Here is a 19,650-nt window from a genome sequence, read left to right on the forward strand (position 1 = left end):
CAAGTTGACAAATAAATAGAAAATGTCTATTCTAATTTTTTAAAGCAACAATGAACACTGTAAACAACAGTGAATTATGTTGTTATTCATTTATAATACACTGAGTTTGTCTCATAACCAATTTTAATATGCAATGGGAATTATTCATGGTAAAGCATGTTCTTGAGTCTATTTGGGGGAAATAAGCAATCTATTTTCTGATTTTGTAACAGCAGCCAGATGTGCTTTGAAGTTCAATGTTCCCACTTTGTAATCCACAAGTAACATGGAACTTGAAGCAATCTGTAAACAGTCTTAACATTTACTTTTTTTATGCTCTTTTAGAAAAGTTCTTGTTCTCTCATACTACCTCAAAAAAAGAATACCACAATAAATGTCCAAAATGGAAAATAAAAAAGACTTAAATGAAACACTGAAGTCAAAGAAAATATTGCATAGAAAGCAAAGCTGAAAATAATTAAGTTCCAATGGCACGAATAAATAACATGTTTGCACATTTCTTGCTTAACAAGCAAATAGAATCGCAATAATAAAATATGTAATAACTTAGGCTAGACATGAAAACAGACATCTGAATACTTTTTAATGAAAACTGGCTTTTGACATTTTGGGTTTTTTTTAGCAGATTTGTTTGTTGGTTGTTAGAGTTTTCTGCCCACTTGTTTTTTAAAATTACTTGGCATTTGGTCAAACTGACATAAGCAAAGAACCTCTTATAAACTAATGGTTATCAAATAGAGAAGTTTTACATTTCCAGAAAAATTAAAAGGCATTTTATCTGATATACTATCTTAGCGAGAAGGACATTGTCAAGCAATATATTACCAGCAACACAACTAAAATAAATGTTTTTAAATCACAGCATCAGTCAGAAGTGCCGAAACTCTCTCCATAGAACAAAATAGATTCACTCTTCAACACCGAATTGAATATGCTCCAAAATTATGTTTTAAGTCAATATTTTAGAACTTTAACACCATTTTTCCACAGAAAATTTACAATACTATATTCCAAAAGGACTCTCATGCAGAATAGAGAAAAAGCCCTTATATAGGAATAGGAAAAGGGCAGATAACAGGAAAACTGACAAAGCTTTCAGTAAACACTTTACTTTGAGAGGCTATCCAAATTGACAATAAATATATTAAAATGCACCCAACTTTACTAGTCATCAGGAAAACATATTAAAACCACACAATACAATGTCACTAACTACTCTCAAGAATGGCTAGTTTTTTTTAATTAAAAAAAAAAATTACCTGGCCAGGCACAGTGGCTCATGCCTGTCATCCCAATACTTTAGGAGGCCGAGGCAGATGGATCACCTGAGGTCAGGAGTTCGAGACCAGCTTGGCCAACATGGTGAAACCCTGTCTCTACTAAAAATATAAAAATTAGCCAGGTATGATGGCAGACACCTGTAATCCTAGCTACTCAGGAGGCTGAAGCAGGAGAATCACTGAAACCTGGGAGGCAGAGGTTGCAGTGAGCCGAGATCATGCCACTGCACTCCAGCCTGGGTGACAGAGACTCTGCCTCAAACAAAAAAAAAACAAAACCCTGACAATACTAGGTATTGAAGAACAGGCACAGTAATGGGCTGTAGCACACAGTGCTGCTGAGAAGGTAGATTGGCACAGTCACTTTGGAAAACTGGCAATATCTACCATATCAGTTAGCTTTTTGCTGCATAACAGATCACCCCAAAACTTCATGGCTTGAAACTACAACCATTTTATTTAGCACCCAATTCTGTGAGTCAGCAACTTGGGCAGCTCATCTACTGGGACAGGGCATTCTTGAAATCAACCCAACAGTCCCATAGACGGTTCTTTTGGATAAACATAGAAATGGGCTCTTCTGGTCTTAAAGTTTGAAACTTGCATTTGTTTTATCTGAGTTCCCTCCTCAGGCATCTCAACAAAATATCAAAGAACTGAAACTGACCAGATCACCACATCCAGACAATGAAATGCTGGACCCCTCATTCACCATGATTGCTCCTTTATTCCTCCCTAGTTCCTGTTTTCTTACACATTGTTACAGTTCTTCCCTGCTATGTAAACCTCTAATTTTAGTCACTCAGAGATTAATCTGAGATTGATCTCCCATCTCCTTGGCTGCAGCACTCAATTAAAGCCTTCTTCCTTGGCAATAATTGTTGTCTCAGTGATTGGCCTTCTGTGCAGCAAGCAGCACGGCCTAGACTGAACCCCTGGTGTTTCAGTAACAATCTCAGCTGGACTTCCTTGTCTGTTGGCTATGCCAGTTTGACAGGTGCCCTCAATAAGCCCCGAAATGAAGGTTAAAGCAGGTCTAAATCAGCCCCAAAATGAAGGCCACACTGAGTACAATGGCCAGGCTTCCCACATTTCTTACAGGAAGAACAGAGGAAGAAAATTTTGACCCAGCAGAGGGTTAGAAAAAATTTGACCCAGCTACAAGACAAGGGAAGGGTAAGTAATAAAAAGTATTTACCAACTTTTCCTTGAAATTTGTAACGTTCCTTACACACTGATGCATTTTATATACCAGCAGATACAGTGCTTACCTATAATTGTGAGAGCCCTGTACCTACCATTATGATCTCTTTTCAACAATTAACACTGTTTTTTTGTCCTCTTTCTTGTTTCTAGATCACATTGAAGACACCATAAAGTTTTCCGTTTTATTGTTCTTTGCAAAGATCCAGCTTCTGTTTCATTGATTAGTTCTAATGTTTTGGGCGAAATTTTGATTGTTTCTTGTAGGTTTTTGTTTTTATTTTGGCGTGTTTTTTTTTTAATTGATTAAATTAAATAAGGGATCTTTGATCCTCAATATCACTTTGAGCACATCACAGAATGTTGTCAAATTTTACCATTATTTATTTTAATCTGCACTTGGTTTTCATTACTGTTTTTACACAAAGCTATTCAGGAGTGTGTTTGTACTTCATTTTAAGCTTTCAGGTGAAAACATGGAAAGGGAACTATCCTTTTCATGTTATTGTCTAGCTTTGTTCAAATGAACTCATTTAATTAGCATTTCTTTATGCCCCAGTTAAATCAGTTTTATAACTATCCCATGACTATGTGAAAAGTCTATAAATCCACATCCCATTCTTTTAGTTGGTCTTTGTTCGGGAACCATACCTTTTATTCACTTTTAGAAACTGCCATACCATTTTAAAAATAATATATGAAGCAATCTTCCTTCCTTCCTTCCTTCCTTTCTTCCTCTCTTTTCTTCTCTCTGTTGCCCAGGCTGGAGTGTAGTTGGCTCGCTGCAGACTCCCTGCCTCCAGCTCCCATAATTCTCCTGCCTCGGCCTGCGGGCTGCCTGGGATTGCGGGCGCGCGCCACCACTCCTGCCTGGTTTTTGTCCTTTGGCTGGAGGCGGGATTTCGCCATGTTGGCCAGGCTGGTCTCCAGCTCCTGACCTCGGGTGGTCTGCCCGCCTCGGCCTCCCGACGTGCTGGGGCTGCAGACGGAGTCTCGCTCACTCGGTGCTCAGTGTTGCCCGGGCTGGAGTGCGGTGGCATGGTCTTGGCTCGCTGCAGCCTCCGCCTCCCAGCCGCCTGCCTTGGCCTCCTAGGGTGCTAGGATTGCAGCCTCTGCCCGGCCGCCGCCCCGTCTGGGGGGTGGGGAGCGTCTCTGCCCAGCCGCCCATCGCCTGGAATGTGAGGAGCGCCTCTGCCCGGCCGCCCCATCTGGGAAGTGAGGAGCGCCTCTGCCCGGCCGCCACCCCGTCTAGGAAGTAAGGAGCGTCTCTGCCCGGTCGCCCATCGTCTGGGATGTGAGGAGCGCCTCTGGCGGCCGCCCCGTCTGGAAAGTGAGGAGAGCCTCTGCCCAGCTGCTCCATCTGGGAAAGACGGGGAAGTGAGGAGCGCCTCTGCCCAGCCGCTGCCCCGTCTGGGAAGTGAGGAGAGCCTCTGACCGGCCGCCGCCCATCGTCTGGGAAGTGAGGAGCATCTCTGCCTGGCCACCCCGTCTGGGATGTGAGGAGCGCCTCTGCCCGGCCGCCCATCGTCTGGGAAGTGAGGAGCGCCTCTGCCCGGCCGCCCATCGTCTGGGAAGCGTGGAGCGCCTCTGCCCAGCCGCCCATCGTCTGGGATGTGAGGAGTGCCTCTGCCCGGCCGCCCCGTGTGGGAAGTGAGGAGCGCCTCTGCCTGGCCACCCCGTCTGGGAAGTGAGGAGCGCCTCTGCCCGGCCGCCCCCTCTGGGAGGTCTACCACAGAGGCCAGACGCAATGTGGGGGCTGGACGTGGTGGCTCACGCCTGTAGTCCCAGCACTCCGGGAGGCCGAGGCAGGTTGATCACTTGAGGCTAGGAGTTCGAGACCAGCCTGGCCAACATGGCGAAACATATGAAAAATACAACAGACCAACCAACCAACCCAGCAACAACAAAACAGGTCTACCCTGGAGTCATACTCTAATTTTTTCTATTTTCCTCCCTTTCTGATCCTTTATCCCACTTTCTTTTTCTTCCTCTTCCTTCTCCTTTGTCAAATAGAGTATTGAGTTATTATCGTTGATCCATACAAAGTCCCTCTCTCATTTATTTTCTTTATTTCCCACCCCCATTTCTATTCCCCGTCTTCCCATGTGCAACCTTCCTAATACGTTTGATATCCATCTATTTGTTTGCATGTATTTTTAGAAAATGTTTGTTTTGTGTGCAAAAAAATAAAAAAAAAAGAATAGAATAGAATAAACGCAAGTGATCAAATTAAAAAATAATAATAATAATACATGAAGCATGGTAATTTCTCCAATCTCCCCTTTTTTTTTTTTTTTTTTTTTTTTGAGACAGAGTCTCACTCTATTGCCAGGCTGGAAAGCAGTGGTGCAATCTCGGCTCACTGCAACCTCCACCTCCCAGGTTCAAGCAATTCTCCTGCCTCAGCCTCCTGAGTAACTGGAACTATAAGCACATGCCACCATGCCCAGCTAATTTTTGTATTTTTACAAAAATTTTTACAAAAATACAAAAATTAGTAGAGACGGGGTTTCACCATGTTGGCCAGGATGGTCTGGATCTCTTGACCTCATGATCCACTCGCCTCGATCTCCCAAAGTGCTGGGATTACAGGCGTAAGCTACCACACCCAGCCTCAAAATTTTTTTCAGTTCTTTCAAAAAGGTAACTCTAGGTGAATCATGATTTTTAAACGGAAACATACTACACAGAAAAACAAATTATTAGTCACTCTGATAGGCTTCAGCGCTTTTACCCATCGTTAGCTACAGCTATAAATGGAATATATCCTTGCAGGTCAGGAGCACAAATAATTTCTTTCTTTTTCCTTAAAACAATAAATAAAACACAAGACAAAAAAAATAAAACGTTGCTCATGGCTGACTCCTCATGGAAAACAGCAGAATATATTAACTTTTTAAATTTTTTAAATTTAAATTCCCTCTATGCCTCTGTGAGCTTTGACAAAAGAATACAGTGGTATAACCAGCAAAATACAATGAAAACAGTTCTGTTGGGGAAACACTCCAGGATATTGGTCTCTGCAAAGATTATCTGAGTAAGACCTCAAAAACACAAGCAGCCAAAGCAAAAATGGACAGATGGGGCCACAGCAAGCTAAAAAGCTTCTGCACAGCAAAGGAAACAATCAACAAAGTGAAGAGACAACCCACAAAATGTGAGATATTTGCAAACTAAGTATCTGACATGAGATTAATGACCAAAATAAAGAGTTCACACAACTTAATAGGGGGAAAATCCCTCATTTTTAAATGGGTAGAAGATCTCAATAGACACTTCTCAGAAGAAGACATACAAATGGCCAGCAGGTATATGAAAAAAATACTCAAATCATTAATCATCAAAGAAATGCAAATCAAAACCACAATGAGATACCATCTCACATCAGTTAAAATGGCTTACATCAAAATGACAAGCAATGAAGGATGCTGACGAGGATATGGAGAAAGGGGAGCCCCTAGACACTGGTGGTGGGAATGTAAATTAGCACAGCCACTATGGAGAACAGTATGGCGGTTTCGTAAAAAACTAAAAATAGAACTACCATAAGATTCATCAATCCCAATGCTGGGTCTACATCCAAAAGAAAGGAAATCAGTATATGGAAGAGATATCTAATAGTGCTGTAGTAAACATGGGACAGATTATTGCATTTATGGTAAACTCCCACATTTACTGCAGCACTATTCACAGTAGCCAAGATATGGAATCAATCTAATTGCCCATCAAAGGATAAATGGATAAAGAAAACGTGGTATATATACACAAATGAATATTATTTAGTCATAAGAATGAAATACTGTCATTTGCAACAACAAGAATAGAACTGGAAGACATTATGTTAAATGAAATAAGGCAAGCACAGAAAGACAAATATCACATGTTCTCACTCATATGTGCTAATGTGCTAGCTATAAAAAAGAAAATGAACTCATGGAGGTATAAAATAGAATGATGGTTACCAGAGGCTGGGAGGGGTAGTGGGGAGTGAGGGTTAAATAGGGACTGGTAAATAGGTACGAAAATGTAGCTAGATAGAAGGAATAAAATCTAGTGTTCAGTAGCATGGTAGGGTAACTATAGTTAACAATAACTTACTGTATATTTTAAAATAACTGAAAAATGGCATTGAAATATTCCTATCGCAAAGAAATGGTAAATGTTTGAGGTAAATGATACCTCAATTACTCTGATTTGATTATAACACATAGTATGCTTGTATCAAAATATCACGTCCCCATAAATATGAACTAATATGTATCCATAATTAAAAATTTTTAAATAACAAAATAGTTCCATCAAACAAAAAAAAAATCCCTAGTGCTTATTCACAATAGCAAAGACATGGAATCAACCCAAATGCCCACCAATGATAGACTGGATAAAGAAAATGTAGTACATATACACCAAGGAATACTATGCAGCCATAAAAAGAAAAAAGATCATGTCTTTGCAGGGACATGGATGAAGCTGGAAGCTGTGATCCTCAGCAAACTAATGCAGGAACAGAAAACCAACCACCACACGTTCTCACTTATAAGTGGCAGCTGAACAGTGAGAACACATGGACACAGGGAAGGGAACAACACACACTGGGGCCTGTCAGGGGAGGCTAGAGGGTTGTGGGGAGAGCATTAGAAAAAAGAGCTAATGCACGCTGGGCTTAAGCGATGGGTTAATAGGTGCAGCAAACCATCATGGCACACGTATATAACAAACTTGCACATCCGCACATGTACCCCAAAACTTAAAAAATAATAAAATAAAAATCCCTAGTGCTATTTATACCCTTGTAGCCAAATTCTAGCCCAACACCTAGAAACTACTAATCTGTTCTCCATCCTTATAGTTTTACCATTTCCACAATACCATATAAATGCAATTAAAACAAAACAGCCTTTTTAGTCTGGCTTCTTCCATTCAATATAATATATTTGAAATTCATCCACTTTATTTTGTGATTTGATAATTGAGTCCTTTTCATTACTAAAGAGTATTCCATTGTATACATGTACATACAATTTGTTTATCCAGTCTCCAGCTGATGGGCATTTAGGACTATTTGCAGTTTTGAACAATTACCAAAAAAGAGGGAGAGAGAGAGCTGTTCTAAATACTTGCATATAAGGTTTTTGTGTGAACACAGACTTTCATCACACATAATACTTAGGAGTGAGATTGGTGGGCCATGTGATAAATGTGTTTTAATTTTTTTAAGTGCCAACTGTTTTCCAAGTAATATTTTGCAGCAAGAGGTGAGGGTTCCAGTTGCTCCTCATCCTCACCAGCATTTTGTATTGTCAGGTGTTTGTTTTCACTATTATAATAGGTGTGTAGTGGTATCTCATCACAGCATCTTTTGTCTCATCTTTTAATTAGGTTGTTTTCTTATTGTTGAGGTTTAAGAATCTTGATATATTCTGGATAAAGGTATTTGCCAGATATGTGAATATCTCCCTAAGATAAAACTGGCCTCACAACACAAACTGGAAAGTGTTCCCTCTTCCGGTGGAGATGGTATAGAATTGGTATTATTTCTCCCTTAATTGTTTAATTAAATTTGTCAGTGAAACCAAGCAGGCCTGAAGTTTTCTTTATTGGGAGGTTTGTGTTTTTGTTTTTGAGATGGAGTCTCACTTCATCGCCCAGGCTGGAGTGCAGTGGCACGATCTCAGCTCACTGCAACCTCCACCTCCTGGGTTCAAGCAATTCTCCTGCTTCAGCCTCCCATGTAGCTAGGACTACAGGCACATGCCACCACATCCAGCTAATTTTTGTATTTTTAGTAGAGACAAGGTTTTACCATGTTGGCCAGGCTGGTCTCAAACTCCTGGCCTCAGGTCATCAGGCCACCTTGGCCTCCCAAAGTGCTAGGATTATAGGGTGTGAGCCACTGCGCCCAGCCTGTTGGGAGGTTTTAAAATATAAATTGTATTTATTTAATAGCTATAGGACTATTCAGGTTATCTATTTCATCTTAAGTGAATTTTTGGTAGTTTGTGTTGCTCAAGGACTTTTTCCCTTTCATGCCCAGAGAGTTGCTTGCAGTAATCTCTTATTATACTTTGAGTATCTATACTGTCTGTAATGGTATCTTCTCTTTCATTCTTGATATTAGCAAATCCATTCTTCTTTTCATTCTTTGTCAGTCTGGCTAAAAGTTCATTGATTCCATTCATCACTTAAAAATCCAGCTTTTGGTTTCACTGATTTTTATTATTGCTTATGTTCAATTTCATTGATTTCTACTTTAATCTTTATTATTTCCTTCATCTGCTTACTTTGGGTTTAACTTGTTCTTTCGCCAGTTTCTTTAGATGGGCGTTTAGATTCATAATTTACAACTTTCTTCTTGTCTCTCTTTGTGCTTTCAAGATTTTCTCTTTGTTGGCCAGGTGCGGTGGCTCATGCCTGTAATCCCAGCACTTTGGGAGGCCGAGGCGGGTGGATCACCTGAGGTCAGGAGTTCGAGACCAGTCTGATCAACATGCAGAAACCCTGTCTCTACTAAAAATACAAAAAATTAGTCAGGCGTGGTGGCACATGCCTGTAATCCAGCTACTTGGGAGGCTGAGGCAGGAGAATCGCTTGAACCCGGGAGGCAGAAGTTGCAGTAAGCTGAGATCATGTCATTGCACTCTAGCCTGGGCAACAAGAGCGACACTTCATCTCAAAAAAAAAAAAAAGATTTCTCTTTGTTTCTCAGCAATTTTAGTACTGTGGCTAGGTGTGACTCTTTGTATTTAAACTTGAAGTGCATTGAGCTTTTTGGATGTGCAAATTGATGTTTCTCATCAAACTAGAAATTTTCCAGCCAATCGTTCTTCAAACATATTTTCTGCTCCTTTGTCTCCTCTTGTTCTGGTACCCCCATTACACATATGTTGGTGCACTTAATGGTATTCCACATTTCCCTGAGGCAATGTTCATTTTTCTGCATTCTTTTTTCACTCTCTTCTTTGGCCTGCATAATCTCTATCAATCTATCTTCAAGTTCACTGAATGTTCTGCCAGTTCAAATCTATTGCTGAGCTCCTATGGTGAATTTTTCACTTTGGTTATATGGTTTAACACTATAATTTCCATCTGCTTTTTTTTTTTTTTTTTTTTTTGCTTTTTTAGAGATGGGGGTCTCACTATGTTGCCCAGGCTGGAGTACAGTGGCTATGCCTCCTGAGGAGCTGGAACTACAGGTGCATGCCACTGTGCCCAGCTCTGGTTCTTTTTTATAATTTAAATCTCTTTATGATATTCTGTATTTGATGTGATATGGTCATCACAGCTTTCTGTTTTTTGTTTTTGTTTTTGTTTTTTCAGATGGAGTCTCACTCTGTCACCCAGGCTGGAGTGCAATGGTGCGATCTCGGCTCTCTGCAACCTCCACTTCCCAGGTTCAAGTGATCCTCCTGCCGCAGCTTCCCAAGTAGCTGGGACTACAGGTGTGTGCCACCATACCCAACTAATTTTTTGTATTTTTAGTAGAGATGGGGTTTCACTATGTTAGCCAGGATGGTCTTGATCTCTTGACCTCGTGATCCGCCCACCTCAGCCTCCCAAAGTGCTGGGATTACAGGCATGAGCCACTGCACCTGGCCCATCACAGTTTTCTTTACTTCTTTAAACATCATTTCCTTTAGTTCTTTGAACACATTTGTAATGGCTATTTTGAAGCCTTTGTTAAATCTGGTCTCTCAGCTCTCTCACAGGCCATTTCTGTTGCATAATTTTTCTCTCTATAAGGGCCATACTTTCCTGTTTCTTTGCATGTCTTATAATTTTTTTTCTTGAAACTTGGACATTTTAGGTAATACAATGTAGCAACTTTGGACACTGATTCCCCTCTCCATGAGTAATTTTAATTGTTTTCATTTGTTTATTTGATTAGTGGCTTGGCTAGATTATTTCATAAAGTATATTTCTCCCACAGGGTGAAGACTTCGGAATCACTCCTCAGTGTATGCAGCCTTGGGCATGCATACAGTCACCTGTGATGACAGTGGATTTAGCAGGGCTCCTCTGTTTTTTCCCCTTATCTTTTTGTCAAACTGTAAATCTAATTTGATATGACACCCAGCTATTATGTCTACTAATTGCTGGCTGTTTGTTCTATTATTTTCAACAATACCCTGGTCATAAATTGCTCCATAGCCTGATCCAATTAAATTCAGGCAGGGGTAGATGCTGAGGTAGTCTCTGAGGATTGTTCTGATCCCAGGAGGACTCTTCTTAGCTGTCTCTGTCCCTGGTTCTCTCTGGTGAATGTACTAGCCTGTGGTTTCGCTTATTGCTGTTAATTAGTAGGAACCACCAGACTCCTCTTTAAAATCTCCATTGTTTTCTACAGCATCCTTAGGTTTGAACTTCCCAACACTGTTTGCATTAGTCCATTTCTTTGAGGAGAGCTTCTGATCTCACTGGTCTTCAGACTGCCTCTCCCCCTATGCAAAAATCTATGAGCTACTACACTGGGCACTATGCAGAGGGATAGCTTTCTTGTTCCCAGTTTGCATCTCTTGGAGTGAAATCTCTATCCTATGAACAAGTCAAGGTAAGGACAATGAAGGACACAGTATTCTTGACCTACTGTGTCTGAGGCAGAGCTTCTGCCCTGTCAGTCTTAGCTGAGTGGAGGAAGAGAGCCCTTTCCCCCAACCACTAAGCTGCACTCACCAGGAATTTAGCCACCTCCACTCAGACTTCAAAGGGATAAGAAATGCTGGCAGCATGCCCCTCCCAATACGATACTGTATCCCTTGACTGGGAGCTGAGGGGAGAGAAACTTCATCTTCTTTGCCACACCCAAAGGGAATGGAATTTCTGTGAAGCTGAGCTGGAGGAGGAACAGGGGAAAAGTGAAAGCAAGTCATGGTTCAAGTGCCAAAACTCTTGCTGTTCTTACCAAGCTGTAGTTGATTTTCTTGAATAAATGTCTTCATTTGCTCTATGCCTTTAGGACAATTTCCAGAGACTTTTAATTACCAATTACCAATTATGCTTGTTTTGCTAGGGAGCACATCTGTGGAGCTCCTCATGCTACCATTCTAGAAACAGAACCCCCCTCTTCTTTTCTAAAATAAGTATTTCATGCTGTAAATTTCCCAATGAAACCTACTTGAGCTACATCCCACACATTTTGATATGTTGTGTTGTCATTTTAAAATATTTTCTCATTTCCCTTAAGATTTTTTCTTTTACCCCTGGATTATTTAGAAGTGTGTTGTTTAATTTCTAAATATTTGTGGATTTCCCAAATAATTTGTTAACAATCTCTAGTTTAATTCTCTATGATCTGAAAAATTATTATCTTAATCATTATAATTATATTGTGAGGTTCTGAAAAATGGCGATGCTTGTTTGTTTGTCTCAGTGGACAATCAACTGCGTTCAGATCAGTCTGCAAATTCCATCTCTCCTACGGACAGTAGCTCTGGTGTCAGTTCCAAGTTTGAAGTCTTTACTATGTCATTTGAGTCTGCCTCTCACATGTACCACTCAGGGGGTGGTCTGGGACTAGGGCAATAGTTTACATCACAGTTCAGTTCTCTAAGACTGCTATGAGACTATGATTTGGGGGGTATGTTCCACACATGTCCACCTTGGAGAAAGACTGGAACTTGTATGGTTCATACACAGACTAGCAATCCCCTTCTCCCACTCTTTCCATTCCTGGATTTCCCTCCATACTCTCTGGCTCTGAGAGCTTCTTTCTCAGTCCCACTGGCCAAACTCTGAAGGAACCTCATTGCACTATTGTACAGTTCCATGTGACTAGGCATACTCTCAGAGGAAAGTATAATAGCAAGCGAAAAGACATGGGGAAAAAAAGTATATAAAATGTTCCTCCCATATTCTTTGCATGAAGAGAGGTTTCTTTTATCTGTTGATCTAGCCAAACAGATGGGCGCTAACGGCTGCCCTTATACCACGATAGCATAGTTTTTCCACTGGGGCTAGTCTAGAGGCAGGGCCAGGAAAGAAAAAAAAAAATCCCCTCACATTCTTCCATTCTCCCACTTCTCTGGCCAAAAAGATGGGCTGCTCTGTAAGTTTCTGCCATCCACGCCTGCTACACAATCGCTCAATTTGGCCCACCCTGGAGTCAAAGCTGGGAGTTAAGGAAGAAAAAAAACACGAACAGAAAACCAGGAAACTTCCTGCCACTGTATCAGTGATTCTTCATATTCCAACTTCCCTCTCAATCGGCCTGTTATTATTGACTTTTCAGAGTCCCCAAGTGGTTCGCTTTTTGTATTTTGTCCAGAATTCTTGGTTGTGGGAGAACCTGGCTGTAATAGATTTACTCATGGCCAGAAGTTTACATTCACTTTTAAAAGAAATAAATGTCAACTTCTCAAATAAAACTCTGAATATAGTTACACTCCTATTTAAAAAAACACTTAAAATGTTAAGAAAATAAGTGCTGATATTTTACCATGGGGAATTATCAGTTACCATTTTGAGTAGATACTTCCAGATATTTTTACACTCTAGAGAAAGACATTTGTCTTATCAAAGTATTAATTTTTTATGTAAACCACTCTCATAACTCTTCTTCATTTGGGTAACTTTGTCTTAGTCTCAAAATATGACACTTTCACTCATTTGTGGAAAACTACAGCCAAATGAGAAGCCTAAAATATCAGAATGTTCAGCTCAGTTTCTCTCCAAGACCACTGTGTAGTATGAAATGGACAGGAGTCAGGCACGGTGGTGTGCACCACCAGCTACTCAAGAGGCTGAGGCAAGAGGATCACTTGAACCCATGAGTTCAAGGCTGCAGTGAGCTATGATCATGCCACTGCACTTTAGCCTTGGTGACAGAGCAAGACCCTGTCTCTAAAAAAAAGAAAAAAAAAGAAAATGGGCAGGTTTCTAACCTACATGAAAAAAAAACATGAAATTGCCTAAAATAAAACTAGATAAGACAGCTGAAATTAGATGCTTACTTAATGAGAATTGTCCCAACTAATCATACCACAAAGTACCCCATTAATGAATACAACATATTTCCCTTCTCCGTAACCTTAAGTAAAATTACAATAAAGACCCATGAAGAAGAGGAAAAGAAAAGAAAGAGAAAAAAAGAGAAGAGAAAGGAGAAAAAGGAAAAAATAAGAAAAGAGACTACAAATCTCTGTGTAATTAGAATTGCAAAGAAAATATTATCAATTCAATTATCACACAAGAGTGACATAATTTTCTTAGGATAAAAGTTGGTCTTTCTATGTATGGTCATTTTTCTTTTAAACCATCAGTCAGTAATGACCATGATTTTTAGTGCTACAATTTAAAAGCTTCATTCAATGGAAGATTTCAATTGTGTCAGCAAGCTAATTTTTCCCATCCATTTCTATACCTATAAAGTAGATAAAGGGATTTAAATTCAAAGGGAAACAGGATGCTTAACTTGTTTCATGATTGTGATTTCATGAATGTTAATATTATATGCCTCACTTATCAAAGAAAATTCACAAGCACATTCTAGAAACCAGAATGTACATACTTATGACTTTTTTCTACTACCTTAAAACTGTAGCACTTTAAAAAGGAAGCTACAAATAATTCCTAGTCAACATCAAAAACTTCCAATATTCCTGACATAGATCTTAAGATATTACATTAATCGCAAAATAAATAATAGAATCTAAAACTTGAAAAACCAAATAAGACATAATTTTTAAAGTTTTTTTTCAAATGGGTACACATAGAGTGTTTCACAATGATCCATGAGTCACTAAAGGGAGAATGTTCCAAAGCCTCCATCCATGCAAGTACTCAAATGAACTTACGAATAGCGAATACCCACAGCACAACCATTCAGCTTGTGACTTAGAGAGTCAGACACAAAATAGGTATACAATATATTGAGTAAGCAAGAAAGCGTCACAAAAACTAAATGTTGAAAAAGTTAAATATTAAGAAAAAATACAAGAGAAAAATATCGTTGCTAGTTTTTAATAAATAAATCTCTATTTGAATTATGTATTCTTAGAAAAAATACTAACATACTCCTGGGAAAATAAAGAATATATTTGGGAATTTGATTTCTGGGAAAATAAAGAACATATTTGGGAAAAATTTGATTTTTTAACAAAAACTAGAAAATTCAAATTCTATAACATCTAAGGCATCTGAATGAAGGTGTTGACAGTAACACCAGTAATATAAAAAATGTATCCGTAGTCCAGAGCACAAAAATTAACTCTGGCTACTAATGGATCACTTAGAGGAAGAAAGAAAACAAGCCAGTCACACATTCTCATACAAAACTAAAATCAAAGCAAAATCTAAGCTTTCTAATAAATTGAATACTTAAATTATTCTACTTAAAGAGATACAGCTCAGCCTGATTAATGCCTATATGGTATAAATATATAAAAATACAAGACTTTTATATTTTACAGTTAGTGTATTTGAACAATAAAAATGCGAACAAAACCCTAGACAGACCTACTTTTAAGGTATTACCTCACAATATCTTAAATGTTTTATTTTAATTTTATTGATACCAAGGAAAGATTTAATTCTCAGAACAGTTAAACAACCGTGAAAAGTACTCTATGTGCTAAGTAATGTATATCATGTTTCAAGTGGCTAAGGGCAAAGGCGAGTTTAAAAGGATAGCTCCAGAATTTTCTTTTCCACTTTGATGTTGCTCTCTGGCAAAAGGAATTTGTCTTTCTGAAGGATTTCCTGTGCTCTTCTCCCACACTGGTAACAGCACTTCCCTCCAATGGCAACTTCCCCTGCACCTTAAAACATGAAAATGTTTTTCTTTTGATTTATTATGCTTCTCTCATCAATTCTACTTCTCTCTTTCTCTAGAAAACTCCCAAAATTAATAGGAGGCCCACATTACTTTAATTTCCTATCCATTTCCCAACCTTCTAACTGTGCCCATTCCACGAGCCAGACATCCTCCCTCACTCTGCTCTCCACCCAGACCTCCTGACTCTCTGAGCTCTCCAAAGATTAGAGCTGTCCTAGTCTCTGGGCGCAGCTGCCTCCTCAAACAGTGTGACTCCAACATATACCTCCAGCTCTTGACTCTCAAGAAGCTCTAGGCCTTGAACTACCCCATTTAACCTTACCAGTTTTCAAACTCCACTATCTAAATTAAAACCGTTAAAATGGGTCCGCCCTCGTCTGACAGTCAATTAACTGACAAAAGGCCAACGTTTCCGTTTCTCAGAACCAAGCCTTTAGGTGTCCTTCAGTTCAGCCTTTCAGTCACTTAGCACATTTTACTCTCTCAAAAGTTTTTCCTTTTTACCTTTCCCTCCTCCCAGCAATCAAACTAACATGCAGTCCACTATAAAGACCTAAAACAGCCAGGCGTGATGGCCCACACTTGTAATCCCAGCACTCTGGGAGGCCGAGGTGGGCAGATCACCTAAAGGTCGGGAGTTCGAGACCAGCCTGACCAACATGGTGAAACCCCCGTCTCTACTAGAAATACAAAAATTAGCCAGGCATGGTGGCACGCACCTGTAATCCCAGCTACTTGGGAGGCTGAGGCAGGAGGATTGCTTGAACCCAGGAGGTGGAGGTTGCAGTGAGCCACGATAGCACCACTGCACTCCAGCCTGTGTGACACAACAAAATTCTGTCTCAAAAAAAAAAAAAAAAAAAAAAAAAAAAAAAAAAAAAGACCTAAAAGATAATCAGGACCTTGTCTCCATTTCTACTCATATCCAATAGAACTTTCATATTCCCACCAAGTCAATTTTCCTAAAGCACTGCTTTCATTAAAGATCATTATTAGTAGGAAGTTTTTAAGTTTTTTGAAATAACAATCCCTAATGTCAGTGAATAGGTGGAAAATGGACAACTGATATACTGCTGGTGGAAGAAAATGGACAACTGATACGGCTGGTTGAAACTGATACGAACTTTCTGGAAGACAATGTAACAAAGATGTAATGTAAGCTAAGAAAGCAACCAAATATGTATAAAAAGATTCTTATACGGAATTTTACTGCAAAATTACTTGTGTTAAACAAACTGGGAGCAATTCAGATGTCCAAAAATAGCAGAATACTTAAAAAGTTTATGGAATATCCATCCAAAAGAAAAATAAATGCTACCATTCACAGTCATTTATATAGAATTCTTATAAACTCATATAAAATGTTAAATTGCATATAAGATAGCATTTATAATAAATTTGTTGAATCTTATAAAAACACACAGAAAAAAGGGAGGAAAAGGTATGTTATATAACAAAATGTTAACACAGGTCTCTGTTGATTTTTATTCCTCTGATTTTCTATATTTTTCAAATTATAAATTATTTTTATAATAAAACATATTCTAAAATCATTTTAAGCACTTTTTGTTGTTTCCTCAAAGCATTTAAACAGTTAACCATCAGAGTGAACAGGCAACCTACAGAATGGGAGAAAATTTTTGCAACCTACTCATCTGACAAAGGGCTAATATCCAGAATCTACAATGAACTCAAACAAATTTACAAGAAAAAAACAAACAACCCCATCAAAAAGTGGGCAAAGGACATGAACAGACACTTCTCAAAAGAAGACATTTATGCAGCCAAAAAACACATGAAGAAATGCTCATCATCACTGGCCATCAGAGAAATGCAAATCAAAACCACAGTGAGATACCATCTCACACCAGTTAGAATGGCCATCATTAAAAAATCAGGAAACAACAGGTGCTGGAGAGGATGTGGAGAAATAGGAACACTTTTACACTGTTGGTGGGACTGTAAACTAGTTCAACCATGGTGGAAGTCAGTGTGGCGATTCCTCAGGGATCTAGAACTAGAAATACCATTTGACCCAGCCATCCCATTACTGGGTATATACCCAAAGGACTATAAATCATGCTGCTATAAAGACACATGCACACATATGTTTATTGTGGCACTATTCACAATAGCAAAGACTTGGAACCAACAAAATGTCCAACAACGATAGACTGGATTAAGAAAATGTGGCACATATACACCATGGAATACTACCAGCCATAAAAAATGATGAGTTCATATCCTTTGTAGGGACATGGATGAAACTGGAAAACATCATTCTCAGTAAACTATCACAAGGACAAAAAACCAAACATCACATGTTCTCACTCATAGGTGGGAATTGAACAATGAGAACTCATGGACACAGGAAGGGGAACATCACACTCCAGGGACTGTTGTGGGGTTGGGGGAGGGCGGAGGGACAGCATTAGGAGATATACCTAATGCTAAATGACGAGTTAATGGGTGCAGGAAATCAACATGGCACATGTATACATATGTAACAAACCTGCACATTGTGCACACGTACCCTAAAACCTAAAGTATAATAAAAATAAAAATAAATAAATAAATAAAAATTAAAAAATAAAAAAATTAAAAAAGCATTTAAACAGTTAGCATTTATGTAAAGTGAAATGAGAAAAAAAAAATCCAGGGCTCAATATTGCCTAAAATTTAAAAGCTAAACTTCTCAATTTAGCATTCAAAGCTCCAATGCAACGCAGCCTGACACAGTGCCCACAGATTCCATACATAAATTCCAAACACCCAATCACAACAGCTCACTTACCCCACCACATCTTTCTTCGTGCCTATTTCTGCCTCCAATTCCCACTTCTCTACCTCACCAAATACGTTCACGACCCTCAGCCTCTATAAACTGTTTTCCGTAACAGCTGCTCATCCATGGGGTCCCCTTGAGTGTTTTTAACCCAAATGGCCGTGTTGCTTCAAGTTCTCCCTTCCCTCCCCTCCACCTCGGGTGACTCACATAACTCATCTTGGTATTCTACCATATACTAACTTTAATTATTATTTATTATTATTTAACTATTTCATGTGTATATCTCTTATTTCACACATAAGAAAGTTAGCTTGTTGGAGACAGGGACTATTTTATGTTTGTTCAGAATGTTATTTATTTCCTATACTTAAGCTCTTCTCAAGGCCACACAGTAACATATCTCTAACATCCAACATTCACTGAATAAAATCAAATTAGTTCAGATATTATCCACATACAATATGATTTTGACATATCTATATATACATAAAGCAAATATTTTTTTTACCCCAAGATTCCAACTATTAAGGCGAGCTTCAATGTCACTATCATCCAAAGAAACAGGAGATTTTTTCGAACAAGCTTCCTGAAATACAAAAGGGAAAAAGGAAGAGGAGAGGAAGGAAAGATGGAAGAAATAAAAGGAAAAGATGGAAAAGATAAAAGGGGAAAAGATAGAAGAGATAAAACGGGAAATAAAGAGGAAGGACAGGAAAGAAGGGAGGAAGGAAGGAAAAAAGGAAAGAAGGAAGAAAGGAAAGGAGGAAAAGAAGGGAAAGCGGAGGAAGAGAGGGAGGAAAAGAAGAGAAAGAAGTGGGAAGGGAGGGAGAAAAAAAGGACAAAATACATGTCATTCAGCGCAATGAGAGTTTTGTGTGCTTGTCTGGTAATGCTGTATTGCCCTCAAAGGAAAAGATTAGGTTACAACTGAACTAGAGTTCTTAGTTCTAAGTAATGACTGCTTAGGGCTATGTGCTGCCTTAACAACATATTCACACAGTAACTAGATTTCAAAAAAAAAAAAAAAATTAAAAATCAATCCAGGCTCTTCTCTTTAAGTTCTTTTACAAAAAGTTTTAATTGTGGCATACCACAGTAGGTTTAAAGTGTGTTGTGGGGGACAGGGGCGACGTGAAAAGATGAATTATTCTCATAAAAATTGGTTAACAGGGAAGTTTTGTGCTGATGTCCAAGAAGCTCTTTGTTCTTAAATTAATTCTCACCCATACACTGAATATAAAGATAAATAATCTTTGGACTCACATCATAAAAACACAATTATGGTTGGGCACGGTGGCTCATGCCTGTAATCCTAGCACTTTGGGAGTCCAAGGCGGGTGGATCACGAGGTCAGGAGATCAAGACCATCCTGGCTAACACAGTGAAACCCCGTCTCTACTAAAAATACAAAAAATTAGCCGGGCGTGGTGGTGGGCACCTGTAATCCCAGCTACTCAGGAGGCTAAGGCAGGAGAATGGTGTGAACCCAGGAGGCGGAGCTTGCAGTGAGCCAAGATCACGCCACTGCACTCCAGCCTGGGTGACAGAGCAAGACTCCGTCTCAAAAAAAAAAAAAAAACAAACAAACAAAAACAAAACAAAAAACCCAA

At 39.2% G+C, this 19,650-nt stretch overlaps 1 protein-coding gene across 1 annotated transcript in view; it reads right to left on the reverse strand.

Moving 5' to 3' along the window:
• Positions 1-15,019: 15,019 nt before the first annotated feature.
• LOC131382576 (centrosomal protein of 112 kDa-like) overlaps positions 15,020-19,650 on the reverse strand; it is a 68,199-nt gene continuing 63,568 nt past the window's right edge. The window contains exons 8-9 of the mRNA XM_058434869.1: positions 18,549-18,626; positions 15,020-15,235 (exon numbers count right to left, since the gene is read on the reverse strand). Of these exons, the coding sequence (XP_058290852.1) occupies positions 15,020-15,235; positions 18,549-18,626 (294 nt within the window). The remainder of the gene's footprint in view (positions 15,236-18,548; positions 18,627-19,650) is intronic.

This window comes from Hylobates moloch, unplaced genomic scaffold, assembly GCF_009828535.3.
Source record: "Hylobates moloch isolate HMO894 unplaced genomic scaffold, HMol_V3 SCAFFOLD_70, whole genome shotgun sequence".
In the NCBI taxonomy this organism is placed as follows: domain Eukaryota; kingdom Metazoa; phylum Chordata; class Mammalia; order Primates; family Hylobatidae; genus Hylobates; species Hylobates moloch.